The sequence below is a fragment of the Anser cygnoides genome, chromosome 3 (assembly GCF_040182565.1).
Source record: "Anser cygnoides isolate HZ-2024a breed goose chromosome 3, Taihu_goose_T2T_genome, whole genome shotgun sequence".
Lineage (NCBI taxonomy): Eukaryota > Metazoa > Chordata > Aves > Anseriformes > Anatidae > Anser > Anser cygnoides.
The window spans coordinates 43,993,661-44,018,550 of NC_089875.1; the positions used below are offsets into that span (position 1 = coordinate 43,993,661).

Below are 24,890 nucleotides of genomic sequence, written 5' to 3' on the forward strand. Positions count from 1 at the left end.
GTCTCCCAAATTAGCTATGTTGATTCCAAAATATGGCATTTTGTCCTATATTTTCAGATTTTCCCTCCAAATAATCTAACAGATAATATGCATCTCTTTCAGATGCATAACGGAGATACTGATATTTCGGTGATGCTGAGGTATCAGAAGTCGGACTCAAATTTTATTTTTCAATCACAATTTTAAAGTTACTTCTTTTGCAAATACTACATGAAGCTTGACCCCAACAAATTTTTGTCCCCATTGAAACTGTAGATAAATTTTGTAAGACATAGTGTAACTAACTTTTGTAAGACAACACTTTTTAATCTGCAGTCTCAGTAAAGAGACCTATGTTGATGAAAATGGGTAGGACCTTTTTTTTTTTTTTTCCCCTTGGTTCTGTAGCAGTCAGCCGGTAGCTTTTGATATTTACATATGTTTTAGACACAAAGCTCTAAGTGTTTTGCTCTTAGAACTTACTCTAGAGTTACATTTGTGGTTACCCTGTTGGTGTATTATCTCACACGTGACAGTCCATGAGCAATTAAAAAAAATCTATGCGGTAATTAACACAGTAGGGAATGCTACATAATTCTTACAGCATTTATTGCTATTTTCATTCATCCCAGTGAAAGCACTTCTCTGTTCATTCTGGATAGGGAAAGATGTCTTCTCCTCTTCAGGAGCGCTTCTTGACCGCTGGATCCGTACGGGAGGAGAGGAACTGCTGGTTCTGAACTCCCCCTGCATGGGGCAAGCCAGTCTTGCCCTACCTATGCCCATGGTGTAAAATTGCCTTCAGTACCAGGAAGGCTCACATAGGGGTGCAGCTATTTTAAGTTGCTGCTCTGGAAATGTATTTCCAGCTCCCACCTTTTCATCTTTCCAAGTTGCTCCTTCTGCCTTAAATGCTCTAACATAAAGTATTGTTTCACGAGAAATGAAACATTTCAGAAAGGGAAGCTACTTCTAGTTCCCTTTCTCAGGTGTCTTTGTCACTTCCCCTGAAGGTCACGGTGGCTGGATTTGTCACTCTGCAGGCAGCAGTTTCTGTGTAGGACCTAAGTGAATTTCTCCCTTTTTGGGAGGCTTTTGGGAAGAGCCTTCTATCCCAATTCTCCTCCCCACCTGCCAGCAGACCTCATCTTTGACACGAAGAGGGCCCGGCGCCGGTTCCACCACATGGCTCTGTAACACCCCTTCTGCTGCCTCCATGGGAGCGCAGCGCTGAGCCGCGGCACGGCGTTGCAGAACCTCCTTGGGGATGAAAACCTCCTCTATTTATAGACCGCTGATGAGGCTAGATGAGTGTTTCCAGAGGTCGTTCTGGAAGGGCTCCCGTCTGGCTGTGCTGACAGCTGACCAAGGGAAACTAGTTTGCTACCTTGCTTCACAGCTTTGCCCTGCATGGAGCGTTCACTAGACCTCTGCAGCGAATATTCGGTGCATGAGGCAAGCATTCAGCGTTATGCATTGGCATTTATGAACCTTCAAAGACGTTTTCTTCCTTGCGTGCCTCTTCCATATCTGGATCACAAATGCAAAATCAGACCCTCTAACACGAGCCTACATTCGCAATTAATTTTTATTCTAGGTCTGTGATTCAGTGCTGTCTTAAGATAATATAGAGCGAGAATTTTTAGCTTCATGCTGTAGCTTTTTCTGAAAAAGATTCAGTCTCTCGAGGCCAATATTTTTAAATCAAATATAAGGTTCAATTAAAAAGAAAATGCAGTGCAAAATGTTGCTCTACAGAGATATGATTCAGCGTTTCTTTTACTCGTGACATAAGAAATGAGGAATATTTCTTAAAATAGGGGAGAAATGGTCACCCTAGCTAAAATAAGGTAAGGAGCAGGCTGGATGTGCAGAGCAGGCATATCCGCAGACACACGAGCCTTTGTGTGTATATGAGCTGGCCACGTTTGGCCTCCCACATTGATAAGTTGCTGTTTGTTTAGAAAAAAAAAAAAAAAACAACTAAAATGAAAGCCCTTAACTACTCCTGCCCACAGCACATGGCTTTTATTGGAGGCTCTGTTTGCACAAGGGAGGAGCTTTGCCTCCCACCCAAATTTTGACAATGCTTACAATTTGGTAAATAGGTGAGGACAGTCGCTATCTATTCTCTGCCTATTCCCTCCAATCGAATCTCCATCTATATCCCAGAGTGAGGAAACTGTAATCTGAGGAACTCTCCCAGGAATCTGTTTTAACGAAAACTTCTAAACGAGGCCCTAGCACTGGACATAGCTTGAAATTAAAAACAAAGCAAAACAAACATATAAAACATCAACCAACCCAACAACAACCAAAAGAAAGAATAATGCCGGGGAGAAAACGTAGGCCTAATAAAACAGTAAGGAAAAAAGTGAAACCTGCCCCCCGGAAAGATAAGCATTATCGTCTTCCATTGCGCTGTGGGTGGATGAAGAATGTGCAAATCGCTTGCTGACCTGCTTTTTGCTTCTGCATAAAAACGAAAGGCCATTTCTTCTACTACCAATAACTGCCACCTTATCTCCAGGTCACTAATTAGCTAGCTGGGTGAGCAAGGAACAGGTTCAGGGGTAATACTTCTAGCAGTGACAAAACAATGCAGCCTGATAGGAAGACTCAGACGCAACCCAGCCCTAATTACAGCTCTGTAACACATACTACTGCTCCAAGAGAAAACCAAAGATGTTAATAATTCATATTCAGCTGCGTGTTTGCAGGAACTCCTGTTAAGTTTAATGTTCCGGGACCTGGTATTTAGGTACCACTTTGTATAAATGCACACGAAATCAACGTTATGTTTTACTAGTCACTAACAGCACCATGCCCATTGACAGAGATGAAATGAATAGTGTCAATTAAGATCGTGCAGGGGGAAAGCAACAAATTTTCATAGTAATATATGAATTTAAATTACTACACATCCATTGCACTCCTATTTTAGTAAATATCTGTTCTTGGTATACGTTAAGTTGCTCAGGAAGTACTTTAAAAGAAGTTGAAATTTCCTACTTTGATATTGGACTTGGAGTATTTGCACAGAGGGTCGTGCTTGTTAGCACAGGAGACAAGGAGATGTAGAAGCACCAACATACTGAGTATTTATCAGGATCACAATTTTTAATACCGTATTTGCTCAGTTCTAAAATCTTAAGAACTATTTTAATCGACAGAACCTTTCAACTGCTAAAAGCTGAAAAATAACCTGTAAAATAACCTGTAAAAGTCCTTGGCATGCTGTTCACTGAGCCAAAAGCACAAAGCACCTCTCCCCACATTCTCAGACAGACGAATTGGCTGATGGCAGCCATTACCGTGTCCTGGTATATCACAATATCCCGCACTTTGGACCTGCTGATTCTCTCCATACAATTTTAACAGGTCACTTGGGAAGACTTCCCTCTGTTACGGACGGAGTAGAAATGGGTCAAGTTATATAATACGAAGTAAATAAGGGTGAAGTTTCATGACACGACTGAGTCAGCTTACTGTTCTGACTTGGGTGGTCCTGCTTTTCCCTCCCTGACTCCTGGCCCTGCTGGTCCACACCCTCTCTTGCACCACATCAAACCACACGGTAAGCCGATCCAACTTGTTAATCCAACAGAAAAGTATTCTCTTTCAACTGACTCACCAAAGGGCTAGACGAGCGTGGTGCTAAAGTAAGGCAGGGTGAAGGAAGATGCTGCTGGAAGCAGCCTCTTTTGGTGGGCAGCAACTCAACACCATGACTTAAACTTGCCCAGACTAAAGAAAATGTTGCAGGAGGGCACAGGAGGAGCAGTGACAGAAAACAGAATGGCAAGGAATAAAAGCCTGTGTCTTTAGAAAGGGTGGAAAGCAAGAAAAGGCATCAGAAAGCCCTTGGGATAGGGGGGACAGCGAGGAGGGCAATGTAGGAGAGCAATAGGACATCCTGACAATGCATCAGAGAGGTCCCAGGCAGTCCTGGGACAAGGGGAAACAGGGAGTGCAGGAGAACAAAGTCCTGAGCTGTGCTGAATTCACCTAAATTGGGATGACTCTTTCGGGTTCAGGCTCACAATGCTTATGCATGTGAACACGTATGTAGGCAGCCCTGGCAAAGGTGAGCTCTTCAGGACAGATGTGCAAGCTTGATAGTTCTAACAAAACATCAACTGTTATATCATATTCCCATTGTTCAAGAAAAGGGGGAGGGAGGACACCATTGTTCACTTAGAAAACAAATAAAAATGAAGCTTACCCCCATTCTTCTCAAGAAATTGCCTCATCCAAAAAAAAAAAATCAGAACCCAAAGTCTGTTGAGGAATAACACCTCAATAGTCGGTGTTATCAGTTCAAAAACTCCCTCACTATTGTCTTTTCCTTCCTCTCTTAAATTGCCGAGGCAGGTTTCTCCTCTCACAGCAGCAAGTGTCCTAAGCTTTTTCTTGGAATCTCTCTCGCTAGTACAACTGCCTTCACAAGAAAAAGACTTGGAGGATATCAAAAATTGTGCTGGCCGGCTGGAGAAAGGGAAAAGAAACTGCATCTCCACCCAGAGATAAAATGTCCAGTCCTTTAATAAAACACATCTTTGTGGCTCCAGGGACAGTTCTTGAGCTCCTCTGTTGTGCTCTGGATAATAGTTTCTAGGCAATCTGGAGAAAAACATGGAGACTGTAATAGCAGGTTATATTGTAACCCATGAGCTGAGGCTCTCTGGGTCTCCCCAGGTGCACAAAGCAAACTGCCCTTCTTGCCCACACCCCAGGGCGTCCCTGTTCCCTTTTCCAAGTACAAGGCAAGGCACTGGCAGAAGAGAGAACTACGTGCCTGGCAGCTGGAAGAGGAGGAAAGAGAAAATATGATGTGCAATAAATCAGGTACACGCACAAAATAACCAGGGCAGGCCGCCACACCATCCGAATGCTGCTCTGCATTGTTTCCACCGTGATGATCTTTCAGCATGTCACGATGCTGAGCCGTGATGACACAGGGCCAGGAAGCACATATCAGATGCACAGTAAAAAGGTCATGTAATGGCTGTGGCCCTCTGAAACACCAAAGAGACTTTCTTTACCTCCGAGTCCCTTGTTCCGAAGCTAGGAGACGTGCCTGTGTCAAAATCGAGAACAACTTGTGGAGCAGTTAAGATAAATATGACCTACATGAATTCTGTTTTCAAAACTGCTTATCGCTGTATCAGAGCCTAGATTTCAAATAGCGTTTAAAAAATGTTCTTTAAAAGTAACTTTCTGTCCATAACAGGGCTTTAAGCACCCCGAGGGCCTGCTGGCTTGCTTAAGTTAGAAGCCAAAAATGTACATAATTGTCAATCTTTAGGGAGACAGGGAGTTCTTTTCTAACCAGAGCCAGAAATACTCCCTCTGGAGAAACCTCACAAACAATGTGGAAAAAGCTTTTGAACTTCTCATGGTACAAATTTTAAAATGAAGACAAGACTGGAATAAGTCAGTCTTGAGCTTTTTCTAAGCCCTGCTGCATTGCCGTAGCTTTACAGAAATAGATGTCTCGTAGCAGCATCTTCGGAAGAAAAAGAAAGAAAGAAAAGAACATTGTCTTATACTGTAACTCACTACTGTAACTCGCTTTTCTTTAAATATGAATACAATTATTAAAGCAGTCTAACATTTTAATCTGCATAAATCTCTCTTGATCAACCCCAACTGTATTTTTGGTGTAATAAAACAGGCTACATTCCCTGAGAAGCAAATGCATATCATTTCAGACAGATTCAGGGACAGCAAAAACAATTTCGGTTGAAGAGCCTGGAGGAATCCCGCAGTATTAAACACTTCAAGTTTACACAAAGTAATTGAGAATACTTCTCCTTATAATTTAGCCCAACCCTTATAATCTCAGATTATAATGAAAGGTTTTTTTTTCCTTTCAACATTACAACATTATGATATTCAGTGATAAACAACCAAATTATTTCGTTAATTTCAGCAAAAACTTTTAGGGAGACTCTGCGATGGTGTCAACAAGCAAAAGGCAGGGTGCAACGTGGCCCAGAGGACTGGGGATTATTCCCAGGGCTGCGAGCCCGACCCTGCGTTGTCCCGAAGGGCCGTGTGCCACCTTACACGGTGCTGAGCAGAGTGCGTTTGGTGCAGGACAGTGCAGGAGCACCTGGTACTCTGCGTGTAGGGGACGGTACCTGCAAGAGCAGAGCATCGAGCCCTCGGTGTATCAGAGCGTGGGCTGGCCACAGAGCGCCTTGAAGTGTCCCAGCTGTCACAGAAGGAAACCAGGTGTGCTCTTCTGCAGGGGTCAGAGCCAGGCAGCACCCTATGTGCTCAGCACCAACACGACTGCATGAACCCTTCCCGGCTCTGCAGAAGCGGGGGCAATATTTGAGAGGTGAATAAACCACGCTAACCCTTTGAGGGCCTCGGAAAAAGAGTGTGCATTCAGCAGAAGAGCACCTGCATAGCCTCGTGGATGTACTTTGTACAGTTTGTCCTGATTAGAAAGGAAGTGAGCTTAACAGAGAATCCAACTGAGACAAACAGTTCTCTGGTTTTATTTGGAAAAGCTGCAAACCTGCTACAGTTCACTTGCTGGTATGAAGGCTAGCTTGAAAAATGCCACTGTCGAGATCAATGAATAATGGCTTACGTGGAATAAGGGCAGCCAGGCTGAAGAACACAGTGGAGTGGTCTGGGGGGGACAGAGCAAATGCTACAGGCCCACCAGTCCTAAATACAAACTGTGACACTGTCACGGCAAAGCTAGCTGAAAATGGGATGTATTTAACTTTATTTCTAAGCTGATTTTGTTCTGTGAATTCAACACCTGTAGTCTTGCTGTCCTGCATTCTTCCCTTCCCCTGGGCTTCAAAGATTCTTTTTGGTTGCTTGTACAACCATACAACTGCTGCACTTGAACTCTATAAAGCACATGTAAGGATAGATAAATGCAGCTATTATTACTACTTAACGAAAACAGGAAAGTTATTCATTGACCAACCCATTTTTTTTTTAGGTATTTCTAATAAACACATCAGATCTGTATCTAAGTGGTGATAAAAAAAAAAACAAAACCCTCTGACCTTGCATTAAGTTTATCCCACATCCTCCGCCTCATGACTGGTACAACTTTAGAAACTTTTTATCTGCATTCTCTGCGAATCGATTATGTCTCATCACTGCCTAGTCACCCTTCAAGCTCTTTTCCAGCCTCCACTGGCACACAGAAGAAATTAGCTCTCTTGGAAATGCCAAGCTAGGGAGCCAGTGGAGAGTAACTCACAGGCAAGAGAGGAGGCAGTACCCTCCCCCTCCGTTTTGGCAACCTTCGTGTTGGTCATTTTGCTTTGTATACTGTATGTTCCTTTCTGTCATGCTTTGCCCTTATGCTGTCTTTTAAGGAACAAGCTCTCTGGCAATGAATAGAGTCTTTATATGCTTGGAAAACATTTCTAGCACGTTGTAGACACAATTGTGGTATAAATAGTCATTGTTTTCAGAATTTCCCTACCACCGCTCTTTTCTTCAGTTTTGTCACTGGAGCACAACCTCTATGGAATTGTTTTGTGCCCCTGGTGATGCGCTATAAGCATAAAATATGGCAAATGTTTTGTGTATTTGAAGATGGATTTTGTTGATCTTGTTTTTTTCTGTTGACCATGCTGGGAACACAGTAGTACATCAAGACAACTCGAAGTAGTTCAGCACGTTAGTAACCGTAAAAATTAAGACCAAAACCTTTAATTGCATCCCAAAAGACATGTGGGAAAGAGGGAAAGAACAAAGGAGTTTTGAAGCCAAATTAGCCCACGAATTAATAACTATCATTTGGTTTTAGCCAGACACCATATTCGTGCCTTGGTCCTTATTTGTTTCATGGTTGGACTACTGAGTTCTGAGCCTGTGACTTTCATCTCCATTATGTTTGCCGAAGGAGTACACAACAAATGCAAAAGGTCTTTAACTCTTCGGTTTCCCCCTGGCATTGTTTGCATTTCTGAAGTTTTTGAAAATAACAGGCTCGACTCTTTTCTCGTTTAGCCTGGTTTAACAATGCTCTAAGTCCAAAGAATTTAGCTGTATTAATCTCAGCTTAAAGCACGCTAGAGGAATGCCTAGTATTTCTGACGTACCTCATATTGCTATAGTCAAAGAACAACTCCCATTAAGCCTAGATTAAAAATCTGTCCCCTTTATGCTCTGGACTTAAAACATCTTTTTAAACCATTTCCTTCTGCCTCTACCATTATACTTTCCTTCCTTTAAGAGCCATGAACAAAGAAATTACTAACCTGTGACTCTGTTTTCAGTTCCCAGCTTTTCCAGTTCTTTCAGCTCTTCATTTAAAAAAAAAAAAAAAAATCAGCCTTGGCACTTGCTGATCACATTCAGGAGATTTCATGGACATGACATGACCTTGTCCTCTCAGTCCCTCCTTTTGCCTTCCTCATAATTCACCCTGTTTTTCCTTCCCTTTTTCTGTGTATGTACCACAGGCATTTGTAGCCTTGGCACACTTTGTTTCTCCTTTGACATCCTTCACATAGCACATGCAGTGCCTAACATTCCTCTAAGTCCTACTAATATGTCAGTTAATTTTAAATCTAGTTCTCTATAGACAGATGGGGAGAATGATCCATTTCGATAGCATTAGTGTAGCCATCTTACTAGACTATATTACAGTCTTAGGCCTCACAACAGCCTGTGAGGAGTGAAAGTGTTGGTATTTCTGTTCTGGAGGTGAAGAAAAACTGAATTGTCCAAAATCACATCAAAGCCTGTGGCAACATAGAGGTAGAAAGCCCAAGCTACTCATCTTGGGTTACCAACCGGAGGACTAATTTCACCTTTCTCCCTCCAAATCTAGATATTGACTCATTTCTTTGACACGTTTTGGATTTTAGGATGGATTTCTGACCAGAAAGGCGGTGCGTACCAGCTGAGGGCTGCTGCCTCTCACCAGCCAGCCCAGCCCAGGCAAACCCACGGAAGGAACAATTCTGGCCTGCTCGCGAGCTGGCTCTCGGAGGGGTGGCCACGGGAACCCCGGCTGCCCAGGAGGAATCGTTGTGGGAGACTGTGAGGTGCTGGGTAAAACACTGTCACCCCGGGCTGGGCAGGAAATTACAGAATATGCTGCATTTACTTGATGCCTACTACCAACTACGGTTCAGCTGGATCGATCAGAGCCTGTATGTCATCTTAGAGGTCCTTTCGTGGCTTCTGATAACTGATGTGACTGCATTAAGACCTTCCATTTGGTGGCTTCTGCACTCGCCATTCTCCCCATTCACCCTCTGGAGGTTCCCGGCTGCTCTGCCAAACCCATTTCCTTTTTCCCGTCAGGGGCTTTGTCGCGTTCATCGCGGCCCTAGCTCCTCACTCCCTGAGGCTTCAGCGGCCACATCGCCAGCTCCTTCTTCCTGCTCTCGGCGTTTATTTAAGCCGCCTGCCCCCGGCCTGGTCAGGTCGAACAGAAGTCACGTTATTTACCCGGCAGGGGTATTCCGGGGCACAGAGGAGCGACAAAACCCGCACCGTCCCCCGTCAGCCCGGCCCCGCTGCCCCTCCTCGGGGGGCCGCCCGGGGCACGGCCGAGCCGGGCGCCCCCCGGAGCGGCTCGGGGCGGCCTACGCGGCCCTGCCCGGCCCGGCGCGGCTCGGCTCGGCTCCGCCCGCCCGGTCGCTGCGGCCCCGCCCGCCTGACGCGCCGGCGGCGCTGTGGGGCTGGAAGTGGCGTACGTGCGGAGCGGGCCGCGAGTGTGGCGCCTCCTCCTCGCCCCGACACAGCGGCGGAGGCGCGGCGGGCGGAGGAGGAGGCGGCGGCGGCGGCGGCCGCAGCGGGCAGCGAGCGGGCGGCGGGCAGCGAGCGGCGCCCCCCGCACCGCACCGCGGCACCCGCCCGGCCGGCGATGAGGCGGCGCTAGCGGCGATCGCGGCGCACGGGAGGGAGGAGGAGGAGGAGGAGGCAGGGCGCCGGGGGGCCCCCGCGGCAGCCCCGCGCCTCGGCCGCCCCGGAGGAGGCCGCGGGCCGGCGGGGGCCGCGGCGGCGCCGGGCGGCCATGATGCAGTGAGCGCTGCCTCCCAGCGCGGCCGGCCGGGGGCCCGCCTCCTTACATAACCCCTCGGCGGCCGAGCAGCGCCATGGCGAATGACAGCGGCGGCGGGGCCGGGCAGGGCGGCGGCGGTGGGAGCAGCAGCAGCGGGAGCAGCGGGGCAGCAGCAGCAGCAGCAGCAGCAGCGAGCGGGACCGGCAGTACTGCGAGCTGTGCGGGAAGATGGAGAACCTGCTGCGCTGCGGGCGCTGCCGCAGCTCCTTCTACTGCAGCAAGGAGCACCAGCGCCAGGACTGGAAGAAGCACAAGCTCATCTGCCGCGGCGGAGGCACGGCGGCGGCGGCGGCGGCCGCAGCAGGGGGCGCTGCCGAGGCCCGCGCAGGGCTCCCCCCGCCGCACCGAGCACACAGCGCCGGGGGGCGGCGGCGGCGGGGGGCGGCGGCCGCCCGGGGGGGGCGGTGGCGGCGGCCCCGGAGGCCCCCGGCGAGGCCGCCCCGCTGAGCCACAACCGCGTCGCCGCTGCCGCTGCTGCTGCCGCTGCCGGCGGCGGGGAGACGGAGGCGGCGGCCCCGTCGCCGGTGCCGTCCGGGGAGGCGGTGCTGCTGTACCGGGACAAGTCGAACCTGTACCCGGGCGGCGTGCAGGCGGGGCCCGGCGGGGCCGCGCTGCGCCCCAACGGGCAGACCAAGTCGCTGGTGCCGCAGCGGCTGGCGCTGGAGTACATCGTGCCCTGCATGAACAAGCACGGCATCTGCGTGGTGGACGACTTCCTGGGCAAGGAGCTGGGCGGGCTGGTGGCCCAGGAGGTGCGGGCCCTGCACCACACCGGCCGCTTCACCGACGGGCAGCTCGTCAGCCAGAAGAGCGACTCGTCCAAGGACATCCGCGGCGACAAGATCACCTGGGTGGAGGGCAAGGAGCCGGGCTGCCAGACCATCCGCCTGCTGATGAACAGCATGGACGATCTGATCCGCCACTGCAGCGGCAAGCTGGGCAACTACCGCATCAACGGCAGGACGAAAGTGAGTGGGGCGCGGGGGGGCCCGGGGGGCCCGCCGGGCCTTCCCCCTAAAACAGGGGGGTGTAAAAGGGAAAAAGAAAACAAAATCGAAAGCAGCGCACGCATTGGGTCCCGAACACGGGGTCCAGCCGGTGCTGGAGCTGGGCTGGGTTTCTGAAAGGTCTTAGCACGCTTTTCATTTCATTTTATTTTTTCCTGCCAAAATCTGATTTTTTTTTTCCTCTCTGTAGCAGTGTCTTGAGGCCGGAGAAGCCAGTCAAGCTCGCCCATTGTGTCAGGCTAATTTGCAATTCTCCCCGAGCCCTGAAAATGAAATTCACACCCCTTGGTAAAGGCCCAGCAATGAATATTCATCAGTAGCTTTTCACTTTTAAAGAAGGGCTGGGGGGGGGGGGGGGGGGGGGTAGCCCTGCACAGTTCGCTGCTACCCCCGGTGCAGTATAAGGGAGGCAGTGAGCTGCTGAGCACCATCGCAGCGCCGGGGCCGCCCGGCCACAGACAGGCTGTTGTTGCTGCAGCTGCGGGACCTCAGCTGCTGGGGAGCCTGGCAGGGAGGAGAGAAGGAACAGCCCTGGGTTTGTGTTGGGTGCGCTAAATCCCAGCTCCTCCGATACGGAAAAGTGGGTGGGAATTTCCTTTTTCTTGGTGTTTTTTGTTTGTTTTTTTTTTTTTGAAATGAGGTCTCGGTGTACCTCTGGTTGAACCGGTACCGTGCTATAACTCTCAGCAGGGACGTGGTCTGGATTTCCCCCATATCCCCATTAGGTTGGATTTTTTTTTAAGCCAACTTATCTTACAGACAGCTCTAAATCTCTTTAAGGCCCCGGCGCTTGAAACTTGCGCTCTAAAAATACCTGTGGCTTTACTGGGTTTCAGTTTTATGCAGGAAAGAGGAATACTGCTTGTGTTTCTATCTGCAGCGGTATGCTTCTGTAAGTGATACGTGCCAGGGCTTTAGAAAAGGACTTTTGGCATTGTAATGCCGGATCACGCGCGTGATTCCTGAGCTGCTGCATCTTGCCTTTCTAAGTGGTGACTGATACTTTTGCTAATTGTCAAAGAATGCCTGTGGATGGGGATGAGTCCCTTCGTACAGATAGCTCTACGTTTTTCTGGAGCAACGGTAAAGTATCAAAGGTTGTTTAGCGCTGCTTGGCTTTCGGTCACTGCTGAAATTCCCATGTATTTCAGGGATCAGAACAGGTGCAGTCCTTTGCTCAGTGGTACAGAAGTGCATCACTTTGTCTTCTCGTGTTCCCTTGATCTTCTCCCAGCAAAGTCGGAGCTTGTAGCATACTACTGGGTTTGTCAGTGTTGATTCATCAGGTCTGCAGGGACAACAGCAATGTGATAGCCTTCACCTTCTCTCCTTTTGCTGTACCTTCCCTCTGCCCTTGCTGTCACTGTACGTTCAGGCCAAGGGCTGTGGCAGGGGGCAGCAGTCTGTCAGCCCAAACTTCTTCCACGTGTCCCTTCAGAGCTCCTGGCCCTCTGTAGGGGGCTGGAGGAAGAGGAGTGAACGTGGAGACACCTGCGGGTTACCTGAAGTCATTTTTTGTCTTCGCTTCTTGCTCCTGCTTTTTCTGGATCTTGGTTTGATCGCATTCCTCCAGGAGTTGCAGCGTACGTGGGTGTTATTCTTAGCACTACAGAGGAGTATGCAGTGGAGATGCTGTAATAGCCACAACAGGTTACTCTGGACCTTTTCTGTTGGTGCACTTTGCGTGGTGAGCTGCTCAGTTCATTTAGTCAAGTACAGCCCTTTTCTAAATCTTTATGGGTATGTCGGATTTTGCCACTCACAGCAACATTTTTTTTAAAGGAATGCTCCACGTGTAATCTTCATTCTTACTGGTGTTACTTCAAGTGATAGGACCAAACCAGATAGAAACGTCGCACGCACCGAGTAAGCTCTACCTAATAATTTACTACTCCTGCAAGCATATGTTGCAATAACCCTGTAGTTCGCTTAGCTGGTGCGTGGAGAGCTTAGCGTACAGTTTCACTGAGGGCACTAAATAAGCCAGTTGGCAGTGTCACTGGTGAGACTGGTAATTCACGAGCACCCGAACCAGCAGAAGAAATCCAGCCCCTGGGGCCCCCCCGCTGTCTCCGAAGGTGGGGGGTTAGGGCAGAAGGGGCTTGGGGGCAGCACTGTGCAAGCCCTCTGCGGTTGGGTGCCTCATGCGATTGGGGATGTGCTGTTTGTTAAGTGTAAATTATTTTTTTTGTGATTATTTTATTAGGCCTTTGTATGTAAAACAAGCAAAAACAATCAAAAAAAAAAAGACCACTTGCAGCCTGCTTTTTGAAATACTTTTGTTGTGTTCACTGCAGTGTCTTGGAAAACTAGCTTTGTTTTTGGATGTTGTGCAAGGGTTGACATTATGTCCTAGGAGTCACAGGAGTGAATCTTCAGCCTTTACCAGGTCTAGTTCAAGCTCTGTAAACAAGCATATCCTATCAGAAGGAATGAATCATAAATACATCCACTCCACAGTGCGCTGAAATTCCCAACCTCTTTCTGGACTGAGCATCCAAAAGCATTTTTGTTAACGAAATAAACCTGTAAAGAGTTCTGTTCTCCGAGCCTCAACTGGCAGCTGGGTACTTTCACGGGAATGGATGGATTGCTGGCCAAAGGCCTTAATGACGCTGTTGATCATGGGTTGTTTTTGACAGTGGTGGAAAAATATCTGTGGATAAAATGGAAGAGATGATACATAGGTTATAATTTCACCTTTAGCTATAGCTCGACTTCGGTACCTGTGAGCGTTAGGGCCTTGAACTTGCCATTGCTTATACTGATTCTAGATATGTTGTTTATGAAAGGGGAAAAGAAGTGGTTCTTAGTACACACCCTCCACTCTTAGCCTGTAAAACCATCTGTGTGGGGAAAAGCTACTTGTTTCAATGAAATTTATTTTATTTTAAACTGATCCACGTTCTCCAGTGGTAGTCTTTAAGGTAAAGGACACCAAGAAAGATTAAGTGTGAGAAATCTGAGATTTTACATTTAAAAACATCTTGTTAGGGATTTTCTCTAGACTTAACTAGGCTACCTGAAATTGGTCTGCTTTGACGGATGTGGTTCAGCCTAGACCGGACCATCAGCAGATTACTCTCCAGGCTGAAAGGTATCTGCATAGCAATAGGTATAAACTACTTTTGGCATGAGTATACAGTGCAGTTGCAGGTATAACACAATGGCTAACTATTTACTCATCTCAGAAGGCCTGATTTACTACATTCCTTGCTTTTGTTCTGCTATTCTCTTTCTTTCCAGATTGTGTGGCTTTTTTTTTTTTTCTCCTAGCAGCACATGGCACGAAGCAGCATACGTGAGCTGTACTGTCTTTCTCCCGCTTCCTGTTATTACTGGTTTTACTTCTTCCATCCTCTCCCAAAATGTTAACTCTCTCTTTCCTTTCTCTTATCAGTTATCACACTCATACGTGCGCATATTTCTGTTTCCTGCCTGTCCTGTCCTAGATAGCCACTGGAGGTATAAACCTGCTCACCAAAGTCTGGGAGTGAACTACTCCTGAATCCCTCCCAGGTGAGGTTTTTCCTCCGTCCCAAGCAGAGGCTGCGGAGGGAGGAAGCTTCATGATTGTATGTTTTTTTGTTACGTGTCTGCCTCCTCTCATGTGAACTGCTGATTATCTAAAACTTCAAGCCTTTTATAAATCAGAAGCTTGCTTCCTTTACTGGTCCTGCAGTAATATTGGGAGATCATAGCCACAGACAGGGACCCAATAATCACCGTATAAACAGGCATCTGATCCATCATCTGTCTGTGCTTCAGCTCCCCCCAGCACCACGTCTCCTAACCCTACCCTGTGCCTTTTATTGAGAGGAGAGCACACAGATGGTTTGACAGTCCCTGTTACATTCCTTGAGGCTTTGTGTCATTCCCACCCCTTTGTAACCGAGCAGAAGAGCTGCAACTCAGACCTGCAACTCAGACGGCTTGATTTCAATGTTCTCCTGTCTCTACCAGTAGGCCAGTGGCACCCACTGCTTCTCGGCCACCGGTGGCTTAAAAAGTTGCTGTATAGGCTGCATGTGATGCAGACCTGCACCCGTGCTTTTACTTGAAATTATTGAATTACCCAAGTGCTTCTCTCTTATTCTCTCCCCACCTCTGATCTCAAAATAAACTCACCCAATTGTAACTACTTCAACTGCTGCTTGTTATTTCCTGGGTACTGATCAATTTTCAACGTGATGCTGCATACTAGTATGTCCTGGAGTTTCCTGAAGACCCAGAGTGCTGTGGATTTGGACTAGTCTGACTGTGTCCTGTTAAATTAGCTTCTTTCAGAGTTAGTAATGCTCCTTTAGAAAATAATCCTCTAACAGTGAGCGGATTTCTCGCATCCAGCAGTTAGCTCTTCTAGAAACCGTAGAGAAGAGGTTCTCTGCTCTGGACACTTGTGTAGCAGCTTTCCTACAGACATGCTGGCTTAATGTTGCCAAGGATGTTGAAGTTTAACTGGGAAGAGGTAATCAGCTGGTACGGCTGAAGCTGCCAGCAGCTGGTGAAGCACTGAACAGGGGCAGGCACAAGGAGACACAGCTCTGAGTTTTGCAGGTGCTGTTTAGAACAGTGTACAGGAAACCCGAGCAAGACTTCTGGATGTTCTTTCCACTCGATCTTGTTCTGCAGAATATCCCAGTGGGTGTCTGTGGAGTAGTAAGGCGATGGACGAAGAAGTGGAGACTGAGGACTCGGCAACCATGCTGGTACCAAAAAGTGCTGATAGCGTGGAGCGAGGACAGAGATGGGCACGGGGCTCGGATGCTGCCTGCATGAGCCCCGAGGAAGCCCAGAGCTGCAGCTGGGGTTAAGCCTGAGGAGCAGCTGTGAAGCAGAGGAGCTTCCCCTCCGTTTGCCTGTGGCATGTCCATTTGTAGAGATCGCTCTGTACCCAGAAATAAATTCAATGCAAGAGCAATACAACTTGCTGATCTAACTAGTTCATCGTGCGTGCTTGCCTGGGCTAGAATTTGTCCCTGAGTTGCAGGAAAGAGCGGCTAGATCTCTCTCAGTCTCTCAGTATTTGCTTGAATTGCTCGAACCAGATAGAGTATTACAGATAGTTACGCTTAAGGATTTTTCCTGATGGTGTTTTTGTTGGCAATGGCATTTTCTTCTAGACGTGTGTGCTCTTCAGCAAAGGATTGTGCGGTGACTCATGGATACTCAGGGCAGCCCACAGATTTTACATTCCTGTTGGGGTAGAGCTCTGAGCTGAGTACGGTTTCATTTTCCAGTCATGTACGAGTGTTTTGGGGCCCGAAATGAGCAAACGATCAGAAGAAGCCTGTTATTTCTAAATACCGATGACCTTCTGATTGAGAAGCAGAGTATCCAGAAAAGATGCTTGTTTATGGCCAGTGAAAACTAAAAGATGGGCATTTCTGAGGTTCTGGGAAGTTCCCACCCTTCTCTTCGGTGATTATAACTGTAAAGTGTGGCACAAATATAATGTGTCTGAGGGTGGGGAGCGCTGCCTGTGACTCCTACCAGCGTTTCAGTACCGACGTGACTTAGGCTGTAGCCCAGTGAATACTTCAGGCTGGTGCTGCCGGAGAAGTAGGCACACTTCTTTGCCAGTACAAGTATTTACATGGCCATCCCGTGAACTGGTTTGGGGAACCGATCCATCTGAAAAAGTAAACTGGCAAAAGAAGTGCTCCTGGTTCAGTGTTCGGATGTTTGTGCTGGCACAGGGGACTGGCAGATGGTGAGACTTTCTTTCAGCAGCAATGCAAAATTTATGCCAGCTTAAAGGATTTGCCAAACTACAGCCTTAGTTTAACACTTAGGGACTGATTATCCCAAAATTCGCCTGTGAAAATTTGAATAACAGTTAAGAAATCTTTGCTTGCTGTGTAATTTTTTTTCTTTCTTAAGCTTTCTTCTCTTTGTTCTCCCATGGTCAGTGTGAGGCTGTTTTTGCCAGCAGAAACGTGTTGTTCTGTCCTCCGGGCATCTTCCCTGTGACAGTTTTATGCAGAAGCTTTGCTGGACTGCCCCATGGAACCTGCACAAGGGAAAGTATTTTCTCCACGTGATCCCCCCGCATCTCTGCCACACACAAACACACTCACAAAGCTCCAAAGCCAGCCTGCTAGTTAGGTTCCTTGTGCTCAGCGCTTGCCCCTCTCCTTTATCCCGGAGTTTTATTAGCACCAAGGAAGGTCCTGGTTTCCCTGTTTCGGGACGGAGCTGGGCTGGCATCCCCTGTGCTGTGAGCACTTTGCTCCCATCAGCAGCTGCCTGGGGCCGTGCGGCTGCAGTTAGATTTCGAGGTGTTGCTGTTTCAGAGCACCTGTAGCCTTGAGGTTTGTGCACATCAGTGCTTTCTGTGCACGGCATTTGTTCCTCTCAGTGGCATCACTGGTTTTCTGACGGTGTTGCTGCTTTCATGTACCATGCTGCCCGTCCTAGCCACGAGGGGCTCAGTGCAGCAGTTCCACCCCAAAATGTAGTGCTCTGCATCGCAGCTCTGCAGCTTGAGAGGAAGAGCTCCCTTCCCTTGCCAGCGGCCTCTGGGGCTGGAATTCTTTGAAAGCGGTGTCCTGCCAAGTCGCGGGGCCGTCCGAGTGCAGCTCTCCTCAAACTTCTTGGTCAGTTGCGTCTGTGACCTTGACTGCGTGTCTGGGAGATGTTTTTCCATTTTCTAGCTCACGCTTAATTTCTGAATAGTTTGGCAGCTGTTTCCTGCAAATAAATCAACAGCATATTATTCTCTTTCGTGGTGGTTACCTGCATTCATGAGGTTTGTGATTAAATTGCGGTGTTTTGCAGTTAATCTCTGACAGCTTTTGGTTTAAACAGGCTAGTTGCTATTGGAATTTGCTACTTGTTGCCCTCTGCTGAGTGTCAGTATGTATGTATGTTCGTACTTGTGTCTGCCAATTAAGCTACAGTTAACCTTACAGCTTAGAGGAAGGCTTTTCTGCTGCATTAGAAAGGAACTTGTTTAATAAGGGGAAATAGATAAGCTGTATAGAGCAATCAGCTTCTTGTTCACCCAGAAACTAGATAAATCAATTTTCCTTAGGCCACTTGGAGAGCTCTACTACAAAGTCAGATTTTATTTTTTGATTCAAAACTGATTTTTGGATTGTCTGACTGGGTTGGTTAGTTAGTTCTTCAGTGGGATGCTGGTGGGTCCCTTTCTGTTGTGCCATTGTATTTTATTGTTGTACAGTAAGAGAATGACTGTGGACAATCTAAGGACTCTGCAAGTAATTTTTTTTTGAATAAATTTACTTTGAATATATCAATCTAAGTTTTTTAGTCATTGGCATGTTTTTTTCATGCTGCACTAATGAAATCGAAGAACGAAAGCAGTATTTTTAGTGAACAGAGCAGTGGGGTTGTTTGACTTCCCAGCCACTACTAAATGCAGTAAGCATTATTTATGATATCCTTTTTGTCTTTCACTCTCACGGCTTCCTCCTTCTGAAGGGTATAAGAAGTACAAGTGCTGATCTTTGTGGCCTTTTTCAAAAGTCATTTGGTGCTCTTTAAGTCCTTGTAAACTGTTTCCAGAGATTATTGGTTAGCCAAAGCTGATCAAGCACATTTTCAGTGCAGGCTTGTGCCAGAGCTGGTTGGTAAGTTGCAGTCATAAGCGTCAGGTTGAAAGCTAATTCACTCGCTGTTCCAGAACAGCGTCTGTCAAAAATAGAGCAATGCTTTCATGCACGTAACAGCTGCTTGCACTTGAAGACTTTCTTGTTCTTTGGTATTTAACTTGAAATTACTCAAGAGTATTTTTGTTCGTGCATAATGTTATAAATAGGAATTGGGTAGGAATGTGAGTGCCTGCCTGTCTATATGGTCATTGTGTGTGAATGTAGGGCAGGGATATATGTGTTGTATGCACAGAGCCCTAACGCATACGCAAACGCCATACCTGTAGGGTAATTAATGAGGCCTTACCAAAAAAAAGACAATTTTCCACCCAAGGATTAATTTTACGTGTTAATTTAGTGTTAGACCAGCTTGGAGCACGTGGTTTGACCATGAATGAAGACCTTCTGAACTCTACAGATTACTTAGTATTTTGAGGAGATGGTGCTGTGAGGCCCCAGTGCACTGTGTGTGAAACTGCCTTGCCTTGTTGCAGCAAAACCAGGCGTCATGTTGAAAAGAATACAAAGGTAAATGCACTGAGGGAGTTCAGGAAGCCTTTCTCTGTTTTGGATGTAATAGAGTGGAGGAACTGGTGATATGATTGTCAGATGACTGTATGAGGTTTTAAGATGCAATGGACCAGCTGAAGGTTTGATTTTTTTTTTAATATATTTACTTTTTGTTGTTGTTGTTCTTGTTGGTTGTTTGTTTTTCTTTTTATATAAATATATTTAAAATCTGTTTACAGGAAGAGCTTGTATTGTCAATTCACATCACTTTGTTGGTAGCCCAAAATTCTTGGTGAAGTGTCAGAGGATGGAGGCTTCTCTGTTGGGCATACTCTTCCTGTGACTTGCTGACCTTTTGGTGTGCCAGGGTCTGTTATCTGTGTGCTTCCATCATTCAGAAAGCAGCAGATAGGTATCTAGAACTGTCCTGAAGTTACTAGTGAAATTAAACTAAAAACTTGTAATACAATAACCCAACTGATATGATAATGTGGACTTTAAATTGCTGTAGATCAAAAACTTGGTCTCTACTCAGTTTGAGGCAGAAATCCTCATATATTAAAGTTCTCTGCAGCTGTGCACTGTGGAAAAGACAAAGTGATGTAGCACACGAAAGAATTCCAGAGCAGTTTTCAGTTGACTAATAACGTACTTTTCCTGTCGCTGCTTTCTGTCCTGTTCAGACATCTGCTCAGCGAACTTTTGCCGTGGACACCAGCCTGTGTGAACAGCTTCTGCCGTGTGTGAGGAGCGCTCGGTCGGCGCTCAGCTGAAGGCGTCCGGCCCTCCTAGTTGCTGTTGGTTGCTGCATTGTTGTTTGAGCAGCTGGCACGCAGCCTTGCCACTGTGAGAAAGGAAACTGTGGCCAGTTGATAAGGGCATCTCAAACTGGTTCAGCTTCAGCAGGCATATGATATGATATGATATGATGCCCTATGAAATAGATGTTGGCTAATTGTGCCTCTTTTGGGCTTAATGTTGTTATTGACTCCTTTAGAGGGCATCATCCAGTCAAAAGTAGTTTTCTTTGTAATAGTGGAGTCACTTTTTCAGGTCATACGGAGAGAGGCTGGGAGAGCTGGGGTGAAGAGAAGTCTCGGGGGGACCAAATCAGTGTGTATAGGTACCTGAGGCGGACAGTACAGAAGATGGTGCCAGGCTCTTCTCAGTTGCACCCAGTGACAGGGCAAGAAGAAAAGGGCGCACATTGGCATGCAAGAAATTAAAGTTATGTATAAGAAACTTATTCGATGGAAGGGTGATGCAACGGAGAGATGGGCTGCCAGAGAGGTTTAGGAGTCTCCCTCCTTGGAGGTCTTCAAAACCCAGGACGACCTGCCCCAGTGACCCTGCTCCGAGCAGGGGCTGAACCAGGACATCTCCGGAGGTGCTTGCCGGCCTCAGCAAGCCAATTTTTAGTCTGTCAGGGTAGTTTTCTTCCAGCAAGATACAGCCAGTTGGAAGTCCTGCCTACTGCATCTCTGCTGGAGTGAAGTGTCCACAAGTCTGTCTTCCTGCTGTCATTTGCTTCTTAAAGAAATGTTGTTGGATGTCTAAGTAATGTAACAGTCTGAAATGTTCCTGACTTGGATCCTTTTAGTTATGGAGGTGGTCACTTGTGCTGTAGTCTCTACTGCTGCTTCTTCGTGATTTTCTGTGTTAACACTGCTTCATGGCCACTATCAACTCTACTCTACTAACTCTATTTCCCGTATTTTTACTTACCTTTATTTTGTGCGGTAAACTTGTAACAAACATCTAGACAAAGGTTTTTTTCACTCTGTTTTAGTTATCCTAAGAAAAATGGCACCCACTTCACATAAAAAGCAGTTTTGCAGAAGCATGCGTAGGGAGCCCCTGCACTGACAGGAGTAAGGCTCATGTGTTTTGCCATGCTGCTGTAAGCTGCGGTCCTCCACCCTTCCCCCTTGTAATTTCTAGCCATTTTTTTGTCCTCCTATATTCCCCACACATGCTGCTGCTGCCCGTGATCCCCTCGAGGCCCAGGGCAGCCAGGATGGAGCCCGTGCCTGGTGAATGGGTGGAGAAGGAGCAGGCACCGAGAGCGGGGCTGCCCGGCCTGGGTGCAGAGGACGAGGCTGTGCTCAGTTCCTGGGCTCTGCTGGGTGTTCAGCAGTTGCAGACACCCTGCCAGCTGTCCTCCGCAAGGACTGCGTTGGGAAGATAAGAGCTGCGTGCCTCTCGTGAGGTGCCACTTGACCATCCGTGTCCTATCTCTATCCGTAAATTGAAGCCAGATGGAGTCGTGCTCATCTGAAGGAACTGTTTATATACAGTCGATGCTAGACCATCCCTGAGCTGTAGGCTGAAGCTACAAAATTTCCTGTGAAGAGGTTAAAAACAGCCGTTGTTAGTGTTCAAATGCTGGCAATCCCTTCTGCTCAGATCTTACCCCATCTCGCGGGCTGAGTGATCTCGTTTCAAGTTCTAGTGACTTAACTTCTCGTGTTCTTCCTTATCAGATGTCTCCTTTTCACATAAGTATGTGAACTCGTTGTGCCATTATGCATTTGTTGTAACTAATCAATAATCAGCGTGTAGATAAAGCTTCAAAATACTGACAAAACGATGCTACTATATATGTTGAGTTTCCAGCAATTCAGGAACTTTCTGAGCCAGAGGTTGCATCTGAACCACTGCTCTCAGTGCCCACAGATGGATGGACATACTTGCTCTAAATTTATGTAATCTTGTTGTAAGAGCCATTTGTACTTTTGGCCTCTGCGACATCCTGTAACAATGAGTCCCACCGTTTGATTAGATGGGGAAGGAACTTCCTTTTGTTTAAAGCCTACAGCCTGATGATTTCAATGTCCTAGAGATTCTTTATTGTGAGAACTCATTTCCCAGTAGTTTTATCTTTCACGGTTTTAAGAAGTCTGACACTTGCTTTCATACATTTTTCAGCTGACACTTTTTCCCTCCTAAACTGAAGAATCATAGTCTTTTTAGTATTGTTTCAGTTGGGTACTGCTTCGTGCAGTTTGAATGTTCCTATTGCCCTTTTATGCAGCTCTTCTGGTTCTGCTAACCCCTCTTTAAGGTAAGGCAACCAGGATTGCATTGTTAATGTACAAATAAATCATGAATTTGCATAGTGGCATAATGTTGTATTCTGTTTTGTGACACTAGTTGCCTCTGCCGCTGTGCTGAGGTTATATTCTGCCTGTATTTACTACAGTTTTTTCTAAAGTGATGCTATCCAGCTTACAAGATAGCACTGTGTATAAGGCCTTTTTTTTTTTTTTTCCTTCCTGGGGGCATTCCTTTGCACTTAACTCTTTACTGAATTTTACCTGCCATTTTGTCGTCCTGGTGCTTGGTATCATTCTATTCTGTGCACCTTTCTGCAGTCGGTGTTAGAAAGGATTCTGCAATGTATTTCTGTATTGCATGTGAACACTGTCAGCCCACCACTCGCCCCCCTCTTCCCAGGTCATGCAAAAAGTACAGACCCCTTAGGGATCCTGATGGCAGCTGTCATTTTTTCACTGAGCAGAGGTTAGTTTGCTCTGATGAAATTGCTACTGCAATTTACTGTTTTATTGCTATTTGCGTTTACCTGTTCCAGTATTTTGGAACGCCTTGGGAATAAGGGCCGTATTTAAAGTGCTTTATACCTAAAATTTTCTAATTCTTGCATTAAAGCTAATGCCTTGAGTAAATCTCCATTATAGCTTGGAGAAAATGACAAGTAGTGACTCCCTGAGGCCTCCTAACACTTGGCACAGACTCAAGAACAACACAGGAGTTCCTAGACTGGAGTCCTGACTTTGTCATTTTCCTCAGAGAAAATAGAAAACAGGAGTGGTAATTTCTCATGAGCCAAAGGCTAGGCCAAAATTGTATTGTAAGTTATGTTTGTATTAATGAGTTAAGATGGTTTTGGTTTTTTACCCATCTAGACCCTTAATTTTATAAGGAGCCTTGCAAACCTGGGAAATAAATACACTTCTGCAGGTCAAGTGTAGATGAAGATACTATCTACTAGCTTTATTTTCAGTTTAATCTTATCCCATCTCAAGAGAAATGTTGCAGATGTGCTGTTTCTCAGTTTTACTTTTTACTGCGTCTTTTTGTAAACACACATCCTGCTACTTTGAAGATACACCCATGGAAAGACAATGCTAGTAACACATAGCCCTTCCTCAGCATTAAGGCTTCAGCTCCTACAGCTCAGTTAGTAATAGCTGCATGGTAGTAACGCCAGAGAAAAAATAGCATTTGAGGGAGTGAAAAATCCGAAGCACATTTTTTCTCCGTTTGGGGACAGCTTTCCAGAGGAAGTGATGGAATTCTTCAGGGACTCGGCGGGGAACAGAATTGGCCGGTGATAGGAAGATGCAGTCCCTGTGAGATTTTCCCCCTTGAAAAAATCTTATACTTCCTTCCCCACCCTCCAGTCTCCTTGATTTCCAGGAAAGGGTTATCTTGGCTTTGGAACCCTAAATTGAGGTTGTCTTTACAGAGGACGAAAATTCTTGTTTTCTGGAGCAACTTTTAGCAGTCTTTCTGGTAACTGCATAGCATTGCTTGCTGATTCTGGGAACGAAATACAATGCTGTCCTTCCCCGCTGCCATGGCTGCTGTTGGCTCCTGGTCAGCATCCTGGGCTGTGTCATTTTCACACGGCATCCTGAGCTCTGTTTTCCTATTGGAGAATTAAGTTTTAAAATGTTTTTTGGTAACTAGTTAGCATTGCTATGTGTTACTGCCCATAGGCCTGAATCCCATTTTGCTTATTTTGCCATACAAAAGCAACAGCTTCCCTGGAGAATTTGTAATTCAGTGTTAGTTCAGTCTTTACATACAGCAGTTCTGTGATTACCCAGCCTCCAGCAAAAGCTAATTAATTATTTAGAACACTAAGTAAGTCAGCTTCAGCTAAAACTAATGGAAGAGTTTTGTTAGGAACACTGCATTTATCTGCTGTTACAGCACCTGCTACTTGAATTGATTTTTTTTTTTGTTTCTAGTTAGCTTTCTGCAAGGCCAGAACATTTTATCTGGGAGACAGATTACGTGGACAGCCTTCTGCATACAGTGAGTGGGTATGAGCATGACAGTAGTGTGCTAGGCGTGTGGTGGCTTTTTTTTTTCTTTTTTTCAATCGCATTTCTGTGTGCTAATAGTAACCTCCAATATCCAAGATGCGTTGTAGTGCAGTTGATTAAGGGGCTGGAGGACGCAGAGGAGCAATTACAGCTGAGGCTTTCTGGGGTATCTCAGTTGTTAGTGCTTGCGACTCGATTTCATGGGGTTAGTAACAGGGCAGTGACAATTACACCCCGTGCTTTGGAAGTTGCTCCCCTTCGTTATCGCAGCGCATGTTTGGCAAGCGCCACCGCGTTCCACGAGTTCTTGCCCCGCTCCTCCTTCTCCCTGTCTTTCCCTTCAGTCATGCTCTAGTTTTGAAATTGCTTTTGCTCTTCTTTGGTTGTGTACCCTGGATCAAAGGAAGACCTGGAGAGGATGCAAAGTTTTGGGAGCTGTATTACCATTGTTATGAAAATATGTGTCCATCACTACATGTTACCAAAGTTAGTAAATCACCTGGCTGTCAGCAGGAAATTTCCTGAAATGTTTTCTCCTACTCAGAAACTATTGATCACCAGTGGTGTAAAATAATAGGTGCACGTTTTAAAAGAGCTGTTGCTCGTTTTCAGCAATGATGGAGAAATTTCCTTGTAA

General features: G+C 46.5%; 1 protein-coding gene across 1 annotated transcript in view; it reads left to right on the forward strand.

The window, feature by feature from the left end:
- Positions 1-9,925: 9,925 nt before the first annotated feature.
- EGLN1 (egl-9 family hypoxia inducible factor 1) overlaps positions 9,926-24,890 on the forward strand; it is a 34,153-nt gene continuing 19,188 nt past the window's right edge. Inside the window, 3 exon segments of the mRNA XM_048047260.2 lie at positions 9,926-10,149; positions 10,152-10,408; positions 10,411-11,013. Coding sequence (XP_047903217.2) covers positions 10,080-10,149; positions 10,152-10,408; positions 10,411-11,013 — 930 coding nt within the window. The 5' untranslated portion in view covers positions 9,926-10,079.